The sequence below is a fragment of the Pipistrellus kuhlii genome, unplaced genomic scaffold (genome assembly GCF_014108245.1).
Source record: "Pipistrellus kuhlii isolate mPipKuh1 unplaced genomic scaffold, mPipKuh1.p scaffold_m20_p_2, whole genome shotgun sequence".
In the NCBI taxonomy this organism is placed as follows: Eukaryota; Metazoa; Chordata; class Mammalia; order Chiroptera; family Vespertilionidae; genus Pipistrellus; species Pipistrellus kuhlii.
In genome coordinates, this window is record NW_023425515.1 from 180,286,338 (window position 1) to 180,298,072 (window position 11,735).

Sequence of the window (11,735 nt, forward strand, 5' to 3'; positions counted from 1 at the left end):
TATATAATATATATTTTTTAAAATATATTTTATTGATTTTTTACAGAGAGGAAGAGAGAGGGATAGTTAGAAACAGAGAGAGAGAAACATCAACCAGCTGTCTCTTGCACACCACCTACTGGGGATGTGCCCGCAACCATGGTACATGCCCTTGACCAGAATCGAACCTGGGACCTTTCAGTCCACAGACCGACACTCTATTCACTGAGCCAAACTGGTTTCAGCAATATATATATATATATATGTGTGTGTGTGTGTGTGTGTGTGTATATATATATATATATTTTTTTTATTTTATTTTATTTTATTTTATTTTATTTTTTTTTTCAGAGAGGGATTGAGAGAAACATCAATGAGAGAGAATCATCGACTGGCTGTCTCCTGCTTGTCCCCCACTGGGGGTCAAGCCTGCAGCTCAGGAATGCGCCCTGACCGGGTATCGGGTATTGGCCCCGATCTCCTGGCTCATAAGTCCGCACCGGGCTGGGCTGAGCCTGTAAGGCCTGGCGGGCGCTGCTGGGCCCAGAGATGCTGGGACCGCCTCCCACCGCGGAGGAGAAGGGGCCCCGACGACCGTCCACTCTGCCCCGAGGCCTGACTTCCCGGACGAGGCGGGGCACCGCTCAGAGGCCGCGGGCTGGGCGCCCCGGCCGGGCCTCGGTGCCAGCCCCGCGCCCAGGGCGGGGCCTCGGCCAGGTGAGAGCGGCGGCGCTTCGCGGAGCAGGAAGTGTGTCCCCAGCGGCGGCCCGTGCGGCGCTCCCGCGAGACGCTCACCTGCACCCCAGGTGAGCGGCGGGCGGGGGCGCGGAGGGGGCGGGGGAAGGGGCCGAGCCGGAGGCGCTCACCTGGCGGGACAGGTAAGCCCCGCGCGGGCCCGAGGGGGCGCGAACCGGGGAGGCACCGGCGTGGAGGGACCTGGGAGGCTGCGCGCGGGCGGGGGAGGGTCCCGGGCCGGGTTCGCGGGGACCACCCTCCCACTTCCGGGGTGCGCGGGCCGGGCCGGGGAGCGGCCTGGGCAGAACCCTGGGCCGGGCCGGCGGAGCGGGGTCCCGGGTCCGGGGGGCCGTCCTCGCCCTCGGGCCGCGCTGGCTCGGGGCGGGGGCGTGCACACCCGCGGAAGTGTCAGGGCGGCGAGAGGCTGGGTTCGCGGGGCGGAGGCCTCTGCAGCCGGAGGGGTGGTGCTCGCCCCGGGGCACTCACTGCTGATGTAGGGGCTGCGGGGGTTCGAGGGGCAGCCTCGCCTCGGGGTCCGGTTCTCTCTCGCCCGGGACCCGGCGCCCGCGAGTGCGGGAGTGGCAGGCTGAGCCTTGGGAGCGGCTGACCGAAGGTGCAGGGACGCCGGGCGCGAGCCCGGACGGCTGTTTCCCGAGTAGGATTGGTGTCCCTCCCGCCCGGAGTGCAGGACCTGGCCGCGCAGGGGTGGAGGCCGAGGCCGGTGCGGCGGGCCTGTCCCGGGACCTTGGGAGGAGGGAGTCGGTGGGGAGACAGACCCCGGAGTGTGTAGGTTCCCAAGGACCACGGAGATGGGAAGCGCATCAGTAAGAAGTGTGGGGAGGGTGGGTGTGGGAGCCTCTGGCCCCAGAAAATCTCTGCAGTGTCCTGGGGCTCCCAGTGACTCAGTCCCTCCCGGGTGCTGCAGCCCCTGCACGCAGTGTCTCATTTAAACCTCACCTGGTGCGGGAAGATACTCATCTCACCCGTTAGAGATGAGGAAACTGCTGGCCAGCGTAGCTGTTAGTTAGTGTCCTCCGGATATGCCAAGATTGCTGGGTTCGATCCCAGTCAACCAATAAATGCATAAGTAAGTGTAACAACATCGATATTTCTCAAATTGATTTTCCTCCCTCTCTCTCCACCCCATCCTCTCTTTAAAAAAAATCAATAAAAAATGACAAAAAGATGAGGAAACAGCCTAGAGTCTTCTTGGGCTAGACCTCAATAGAAGCAAGGGCTTGGTTTTGGCTCAGTGGATAGAGCGTCGGCCTGCGGACTCAAGGGTCCCAGGTTCGATTCTGGTCAAGGGCATGTACCTTGGTTGCGAGCATATCCCCAGTAGGGGTGTGCAGGAGGCAACTCTTATCAATGTTTCTCTCTATCCCTCTCCCTTCATCTCTCTGAAAAATCAATAAATTATATATTTTTAAAACTTTTAATTAAAAAAAAGAAGCAGGGGCTCTCCCCTCACAAAACCAAATGACCAAGTGTTCTTAGGGTTTTGGAGGTGGGGGCAGCAGCATTGAGGGGAAGATAGAGCCTGGATGAAATGGGCTGAAATTGACTTCATGATGGTTCAAGGCCTAGAGGGGAGGGGAAACTGAGGCTAGGCATTTTCCTTACCTCAGATTTTGCTCCCCGTCCCTCCATCCCACTCCCATTCGAGATGTTTGGCACAGAGCCAAGTGCATGGGCTCTGGAGTCTGGCGGACCACAGTACAAATCCAGCTCTCTTTCCAGCTAGGTGTCTCTGGACAAGTCACCTCAGCTCCCTGGGCTTCAGTCTCCTAGTCTGTAAAGTGGAGGTATATTTACAGAGCAACTGTGAGTGTTACATAGGGCTCGTTTGGGATGTAATCCTCTTGGGCTGGAGCCTGTTCCTGGCCCATTCCCTGCTGTTTCTCCAGCATTTAGCACAGCACTGGGCACATAGTAAGTGCTCAGTAAAAATTTGTTGGTTGAATTTAATGATTAGTGGCAAATCCTAAAGCCTCAGAGGTGGAAGAGACTGATCCAGACTGTCATCAGTAACCCCTTATTCTTATAAACCCCAGGTACCCCAGAGTTCAGTGTGGTTGAAACAGTGTTCATACATTCACCCTTCTCCTCATCCAAGGTGTGAGCTGGACTCAGGCTCCCTCTGTGGACCCTCCTCAGGGAAAGGCTTGTCTATGGAGCTGGCAGCTGGCCACCCTGCCCCCTTTCTCCCAAGTAATAGACGGGATGCGGTGGTGGATAGGAGTATGGATCAGCCGAAACGGGTTTGGCTCAGTGGATAGAGCGTCATCCTGCGGACTGAAAGGTCCCAGGTTCGATTCCGGTCAAGGGCATGTACATTGGTTGCAGGCCCATCCCCGGTAGGGGGTGTGTAGGAGGCAGCTGGTTGATGATTCTCTCTCATCAATGTTTCTAGCTCTCTATCCCTCTCTCTTCCTCTCTGTAAAAAAAATAAATAAATAAAATTTAAAAATATATATTAAAAAAAATAAAGAGTATGGATCAGGCAGGTTGGGTACAAATAAATGTGTGGCTTTGAACAACTTATTTAGCCTCTCTGTGCCTCAGTATAGTAATAACAATAATAATATCTAAAAGTAGGGTTATGATAATTAATTGGTTTAATATATTTAAACACTTATAACAATGTAAGCCATCAATAATAAATCACTAGAATGCAAACTCCTGAGGTAGGAAATGTTGTCTGTTTTATCACTGTGTCCATAGAATTTAAAACAGTGTCTGACTCACAGTAGGACCTCAGTTAATATTTGTTAATTGAGTGAATGAATAAATCTATTCCCACCCCCACATTGTTCAAGCGAAGGCTAAGGTTTTAACCATCTGCCTTGCCTCTCTGGGCTGTGAGGGACTATTACAATGTCGGTTTGTACATTATGGAGAGGGGATTTCACACACACACACACCCCTGCAGACACTGCCACCTCCACTCTGATCAGTCTAGAGCCCAAGTCCTTCTGATTTCCACCCAGTGGTCCTTGTTCTACCCTGAGGTCACACAGAATGCACTTCCTGTACCCAAACCTGTTTCAGACACTGAGGCAGAAAGGAATTAGACATGGTCCCTGTCCTTCAGGGTCTTATAGGCTAATCTTCAAACAATGGGTTCAAGGCTGTGGGGAGAGAGACTTGGGTTCTGGAGAGTTCTTGGAGAAGGAGTGCTGGTGGGGACAGCAGAGTAGGTTGAAGAGCTGCAGGAATAATTAAAGAACTCCTGTGTCCTCATCCCCAGGCACCATGGCTAACAATCCCTCCCTCCCTTTCTTTCTCTGATTTTAGGGGAAACTTTTTGAGAAATTCCAGACATCATGCTCCTTTATCCCTAAATTCTTCAGTGTATATTTCCTAAGAATAAGAACATTATCTTATATAACTATAGATTATATAGGTTCCGGGAATTTATTTAACACTGACATATCTTTTAACATTGACACAATGCTGTTAAATAATATACAGCCAATGTTTAAATTTCACCAGCTATCCACATTATCCAATTTCCAATTTTTCCTCTTGATCCAGGATCCAGTCCAGGATCACACATTGCGCTTGTCATGTCCTTCAACTTGGGCTTGTCTGATGTTTCCTCATGATTACTTTTAGGTTATGCACTTTAGGCAGGAATACTTCAAAACTGATTCTGTATCCTTAGCGTAGGGGTGTCGAACTCAATCAGAGAAGGGGCCAAAATCTAAAATCCAGCCTAAATCGCGGGCCAAATGGTTTACTGAACAGTCATAAACTGTCATTGTGATGGAAACGCAGCGGAGTGCAGTGATGACAGCGCGGTGCGGGCCACATTGCAAGGCCTGGCGGGACGGATTTGGCCCGCAGGCCTTGTGTTTGACATATGTGCCTTAGCGTGTAGTATCAAGAAGCACATGATGCCAATACACCCATTATTGGTGATATTAACTTTGATCATTTGATTAAAGTGATGTTTGCCAAGTTTCTCCAGATCTGTGGGTTTTTAAGTTCTCACTGGCTGCAGTAAGTAGAAAAGAATGGAGGTGGCCAGAATGGGGTCTTGAAAGTACCTGGGTGAGAGATGATGGTAGTTTTGTTTAGGGAGATGGTATTGATTTGCCCGAAGCACATTGTCTATTAAAGCCAGAACTAGGATTAGAATACAGTTATCCAGATACACAGTTCTTCTCCCACATCACCAGTTATAGAAACCCCAGTGCCATTAAATCAGGATTAAAAAGATAAGGGATCAATATTTTAGAAAATCCAGGCTAAGGGAAATTACTGTCCTGCAAATCCCTACAGGTGATCAAGGACCCTCCCAAATATATCAGTACATAATGTTTCCCCAACTTCCTCCACTCCCTCCAGCAGTTATTTACTCCCATAATGCCTCAGCTAAACTATATTACCCCCCCCATCAAAAGTAAAACCAAAAAAACACCACCACACAATAATAAACTACATGTTACAAAACCATGTGTAAATTACAAGAACAGGGTCTAAAGTTCATTCATCTTTGGTTCTACAGTATCTATTATAAAAGGACCAGGCTCAGTATTTATGAAATGAATCAGCTCTTAGCTTGCTAGTAACTAAGTCATAAAGGGAAAGACGAATTTTGTGGCTCAGCTTCCTTGTCTAATCATATTTAAATTCTACATTTAACTGCTTGGTGTTAAATGATTCTAGAAAGGGCCAAAACCGGTTTGGCTCAATAGATAGAGCGTTGGCTTGGGGACTGAAGGGTCCCGGGTTCGATTCCGGTCAAGGGCATGTAGTTGGTTGCGGGCATATCCCCAGTAGGGGGTGTGCAAGAGGCAGCTGATCGATGACTCTCTCTCATCGATGTTTCTAACTCTCTATCTCTCTCCCTTCCTCTCTGTACAAAATCAATAAAATATATTAAAAATAAATAAATAAATAAATAAATAAATAAATAAATAAATAAATGTTTCTAGAAAGGCAAATCTGAGCCAGACTAAAATACTGATGCTAAAATATTGATGGAGTACTTGTTATATTCCCATCTCTGATTTGAAGGGAGAGAGTAAGAGAAGATGGTAATGATAAGTTCTGTAGCAAGTTACATGGAGAGGCTTTTGTTGAGCGGCCTCAGAGGCTGTGCTGGGTGGGCTTACCAACAGTGGGAATAAACTGGGGGAGACCATTCCCCAGACAGCAAGATCCTAGGAGATTTTTCTTTCTTTTTATCTGGTAAAATATCCATAACATAAAATTTATCACTTAAAAAAAATTTTGTGTGTGTGTTTTATTTGTTTTCTTTTTTGTTTGTTTATTCTTTCCTCTCTTTTTTTGTTGTGCATTTAACATTTTAAAAAATCTTTATCAGCCGGGACCGATTTGGCTCAATGGATAGAGCGTCGGCTTGGGGACTGAAGGGTCCCGGGTTCAATTCCAGTCAAGGGCATGTACCTTGGTTGCGGGCATATCCCCAGTAGGGGTGTGCAAGAGGCAGCTGATGATGATTCTCTCTCATCGATGTTTCTAACTCTCTATCTCTCTCCCTTCCTCTCTGTATAAAATCAATAAAATATATTAATAAAATAAAAAAATCTTTATCAGCTGAAACTGGTTTGGCTCAGTGAATAGAGCGTCGGTCTGCGGACTGAAGGGTCCCAGGTTCTATTCCGATCAGGGCATGTACCTTGGTTGCGGGCACATCCCCAGTGCGGGTTGTGCAAGAGGCAGCTGATCGATGATTCTCTCTCTATCCCTCTCTCTTCCTCTCTGTAAAAAAAAATCAATAAAATATATATATTTTAAAACAGAATGAAGTAATGTATATAAAAAAAATCTTTATCATATACTAGAGGTCCAGTGCACGAATTTTGTGCACTGCAGGTGGAAGGTGCACTCTTGTAGTCCGGGAGCCCTCAGGGATGTCCAACCGCCGGCTTAGGCCTGCTTCCCAGGGGGAGCAGGCGAAAGCCGGCAGTCGAATATCCCTCTCGCAGTCTAGGACCCCTCGCTCCTTACCTCCCACCTGCTCCCTTAGCGCTGTTGTGGAGGTGGGAGAGGCTCCCACCACCATCGCTGCACTCACTGGCCATGAGCCCAGCTTCTGGCTGAGTGGCACTCCCCCTGGGGGAGTGCATTGACCATAAGGGGGTCTGCACCCGGGTGGTCAGTGCACATCATAGTGACCAGTCATTCTGGTCGTTCTGCCATAATGGTTGCTTAGGCTTTTAATATATAGATTCCTGTGGAATTAAACACAGTCATAATGTTATATATCTATCTCCAGAACTTTTCATCTTTCCAAACGGAAATTCTATCCATTAAACACTAACTCCCCATTTCCCATGCCTCCAGTCCCTGGCAGCCATCATTCCCCTTTCTGTCTTTATGAATGTTACTATTCTAGATATTTCATATTTGTTCTGTTATGTCAGGTTTATTTCACTTAGCACAATGTCTCGAGGTTCATCTGTATTGTAGCATGTATCAAAACTTCATTCCTTTTAAAAGCTGAACAATATTTCTACTGTACATCATGTTTTATTTTATTCATTCATCCATCAAGGGACCTTTGGGTTGCTTCCATCTTTTGCTTGTGAACAATGCTCTGTGAACATTTGTGTAGACATATAAGTTTAAGTCCCTGTTTTTGGTCCTTTTATATATACCCAGAAGTGGAATTGCTGGATCATATCATAATTCTATGTTTACATTTTTTGAGGAACAACCGACTGTTTTCCACAGCAGCTGCGCCATTCTGCATTCCCACCAGCAATGCACAATATTTATTAATTGAGTGAATGAATGAATCCAATTTCTCTACATTCTCTCCAATGCTTGTCACTTTCTGTTCTGTTGTTTTGGTGTATGTGTGTTTTCCCCCCCGCCCAGTAATAATAGTCATTCTAATGGATGTGAAGTCCTAGAGATTTGGACATTTAGGTTAGACCATAGAGAGAACTTCCTCCTTGGGCCAGCCTGGGTCTGTCCACAGCACAGGCCTCTCAGAAAACCAGAAATCTAGACGAAACCAGTTTGGCTCTGTGGATAGAGCGTTGGTCTGCGGACTGAAAGGTCCCAGGTTCGATTCCAGTCAAGGGCATGTACACTGGTTGTGGGCACATCCCCAGTGGGGGCTGTGCAGGAGGCAGCTGGTTGATGTTTCTCTCACATTGATGTTTCTAACTCTCCCTCTCCCTTCTTCTCTGTAAACAAATCAATAAAATATATTTTTTTAAAAAAGAAAAAAGAAACCAAAAATCTAAAACTCCTCATTTCTGATCCTGACTCCTTCCTGGTCTCTCCCCACAGGTGTCTGGCTACAGTAAACCATGTAATGAGCCATGCCCCGCCCTGGACACCCCCGCCCATCATCTGGGCCCCCACGCTTGGGACCCTGGGAGCGGCCCACAGAGCTGTGTTTGGAGACCTATGATGAGCCATCTCAGCCCCCACCAAGCCGCCGCACTCGGAAGCCAGACCCCAAGGATCCTGGCCACCATGGGCCTGAGAGCCTCACCTTCATCTCCGGCTCTGCTGAGCCTGCTGCTGAGCCCCCAGCCTGCTGCCTGCTCTGGCGACCTTGGGTGTGGGACTGGTGCCTGGCTGCCTTCTGCCTCCGCCGCTGCCGGGATTGCCTCCAGCGCTGCGGAGCCTGCGTACGGGGCTGCAGCCCCTGTTTGTCCACCGGGGACTCCCCCGATGGGGCTGCCGAAGCCAACTGGGCCAAGGAGCACAATGGAGTGCCCCCCAGTCCCGACCGTGCACCACCCAGCCGGCGGGATGGCCAGCGGCTCAAGTCCACCATGGGCAGCAGCTTCAGTTACCCTGACGTCAAGCTCAAAGGCATCCCTGTATACCCCTATCGCAGTAACACTGCCCCAGCCCCCGATGCGGACTCCTGCTGCAAGGAGCCACTGACCGAGCCCCCACCCATGCGGCACAGCCTGCCCAGCACCCTCGCCAGCAGCCCCCGAGGCTCTGAGGAGTACTACTCCTTCCACGAGTCAGACCTGGACCTACCTGAGATAGGCAGCGGCTCCCTGTCGAGCCGAGAGATCGATGTGCTCATCTTCAAGAAGCTGACAGAGCTGTTCAGCGTACACCAGATCGACGAGCTGGCCAAGTGCACGTCAGACACTGTGTTCCTGGAGAAGACCAGTAAGATCTCAGACCTTATCAACAGCATCACCCAGGACTACCACCTGGATGAGCAGGATGCTGAGGGTCGCCTGGTACGCGGCATCATTCGCATCAGTACCCGAAAGAGCCGGACCCGCCCGCAGACCACAGAGGGGCGCTCAACCCGGGCTGCTGCCCCTGCTGCCATGGCCCCTGACAGTGGCCATGAGACCATGGTGGGCTCTGGGCTCAGCCAGGATGGTATGTGGGGCCCCCAGGGCTGAAGGGCAGAATGGAGGAGACTCTGGTCAAGGGAGGGCAGTGCTGGGGCCTTTAGTCTCTATGGGTTCAACCAATCCCTGCTCTTCCTCCTCCTCCTTTTTCTCAACTTATCTGCATCCCCTAACAGGCTCCTTCTATCTTTTTTTTTTTTTTTTTTTAATATATTTTATTGATTTTTTACAGAGAGGAGGAGAGAGGGAAAGAGAGCTAGAAACGTCGATGAGAGAGAAACATTGACCAGCTGCCTCTTGCACACCCCCTACTGGGTATGTGCCCGCAACCAATGTACATGCCCTTGACCGTAATCGAACCCGGGACCTTTCAGTCCGCAGACCGATGCTCTACCACTGAGCCAAACCGGTTTCGGCTCCTTCTATCTCTTGCTACCAACTGTCAGGGTAGCTGCCAGGTCTGGTCTGGTTAACAGGACTCAGGAACTCATATGAATTTGGACCTCTGACCTGACCTGGCCTAACCAATATACCCATCACCCACCACTGTGTGTACCCATGAGCACATGCACAGACACACATTCTCTATCTGTCTTTGTTTTAAACACTGTTTCTTTAGCCTGGCTAAAGTAACTCAGTGGTTGAATGTCAACTTATGAACCAGGAGGACATGGTTTGATTCCTGGTCAAGGCACATGCCCAGGTTACGGGCTCAATACCCATTGTGGGGCATGCAGGAGGCAGCTAATCAATGATTCTCTCTCATCATTGATGTTTCTATCATTGATGTTGTGACAAATTTGTCTATCTTGTATCTCTTCCTCTCCCTTCCTTTCTGAAATCAATTTTTAAAAATTATACATACATACAATGGCCCCATTGTGCTGGGTACAAAAGTGGGAACTGGAGTTGAAAAGTTGTGATAATGACCACTGCCCCCCTCATGTTCCCTTTCTAGAACTCACAGTGCAGATCTCCCAGGAGACGACGGCAGATGCCATCGCCAGGAAGCTGAGGCCTTTCGGAGCCCCAGGTTTGGTCCTGACCTGATGAGTGTGTTGAGGAGAGGGGCGTGACCTAGGAGCCCCCATGCCCCTCTTCCAGCTTCCTCCTGGGGTGGGTGAGGATGGGATCAGTAAGGGTCGAGAAGCCTGAGAAGCCACAGATGCCATCCCAATCCTACAAGCTAGCTTAAAGGGTTCAGTTGGGAGAGACTCAGGGGCCTGCCCTTGAAGCAGCAGGATGGTTCCCAGAACAGGCAAGCTGGAAGTGACGGGACCCCAGCCTCTAAGCTCCAGGCACTGGGGAAGGAAGTGGGGAGCAGGAGGCCCTCCGGCCTGGTGCTGAAGGCACTCTGTGATTTCTACTGCTGTCTTCTTGGCCTTCACAAGCTCTTGGGAGCCAGGTGGTTACCCTGGTGCAGAGGAAGGCTGGGGCTCAAAGTTTAAGGAACTGAGTAAATTGCCCAGACAGGATCAGACTAACCCAGGCTTAAGTCCCATTCTGCCCTTTTTAGGGGTTTTCTCCCTGCCCCTGGGACCTGGACGAGCTTCTTTCCCTCTCAGCCTGTTTTCTCTCTTCACCCTCAGGATACCCAGCCAGCCACGACTCGTCCTTCCAGGGCACCGACACAGACTCCTCAGGGGCACCCCTGCTCCAGGTGTACTGCTAACCCCTGCTGGCCCATGGCCACACCCCTTCTGAGAGGAGCACAGCCTGCAGAATGAAGAGGGGGACCAGGACTCCCTTAGGGAGCGGCAGAGCCCACTCTGGCTCCTCCGATCTTGGCTGACTGGTTCTTGGACCACGTGCATTTCACTGGGCCACAGTGCCCACATCCCCCCGGACCCCCAGCTGGCCTGACCTGTCCTTCTTCAGGCAGCCTGGGCCATGGAAAACAGACTTAGGAGCTACCTTCTGGGATTGAATCCCTGCTCTACCCCTATAACCTGCCATCCTAACCAATCATGCAGGCTTCCCCCTCCCTGTGTGGGGGGAAGAGTGTGACAGCTAAAAGCAGTTTATCTTAAATAGATAGGCTTAGGGGGCAAAAGGGCCTCTGTTGAATTCTGTGGGCAGTGCCTACTCCGCGTTTCATTCTGTTGAGCAGTTTGTTTCTTCGTTGATGTTCTACACACTGGTATGACCATAGTTACAAGTACCAAGGAAATAAAGATGTCTACCTTGTTATCTTGGCTGTCATACTGTCCTTTCAGTCCCATTTGCCTGACTGCTGCCCAGAGCAGGAAACAAAACAGCATCTAGCCTGGCAGTGTTGTAGGGACAAAGCCAGAGGCTGAAATGGGAGTGAGAACACCTACCTCTCAGATTCACCGAGTGCCAGGAGATAGAGCCAGCAGTTTGTACTTGAGGAAGGTCTCACATGGTTTGTCACTAAGGTTCTAGGCTGCATCTGCACTACCCCTGCTGCCCAGGCTCACTGCCTGCAGACTGGCCATCCCAAGTCCCCAACCAGCCACAGACCTGCTGCTCCCTCCACCTCTCCTTGGTGTTGAGAGCACTATGTTCAGTTACCTTCTTGACCTTCCCAACCATACTGGAGTGGGATCCTTTCAGAGAGGTCAAGAAATGTAATTAACTGGCTCTGAACCTAGATTTCTGCCCTTAAGCTGGCCAACTGACCTGCTTGGAGCAGAAGCAGGGTTCTGGAGACCAGGTAGGTACAGAAGGGTCTACTTAGCT

The 11,735-nt window shown here is 50.1% G+C and overlaps 1 protein-coding gene across 2 annotated transcripts; it reads left to right on the plus strand.

The window, feature by feature from the left end:
- Positions 1-593: 593 nt before the first annotated feature.
- KDF1 (keratinocyte differentiation factor 1) lies at positions 594-11,218 on the plus strand. Of its 2 annotated transcripts, none has more exons than XM_036447410.2 (4): positions 594-785; positions 7,990-9,060; positions 9,991-10,065; positions 10,622-11,218. In XM_036447410.2, the coding sequence occupies exons 2-4, from the start codon at positions 8,022-8,024 to the stop codon at positions 10,702-10,704; spliced, it is 1,197 nt and encodes a 398-aa protein (XP_036303303.1). In that variant the 5' UTR covers positions 594-785; positions 7,990-8,021; the 3' UTR covers positions 10,705-11,218. The 2 variants fall into 2 exon arrangements, with proteins under 2 accessions (XP_036303303.1, XP_036303302.1); XM_036447409.2 differs by lacking the exon at positions 594-785 and adding an exon at positions 792-857.
- The last annotated feature ends 517 nt before the right edge of the window (positions 11,219-11,735 follow it).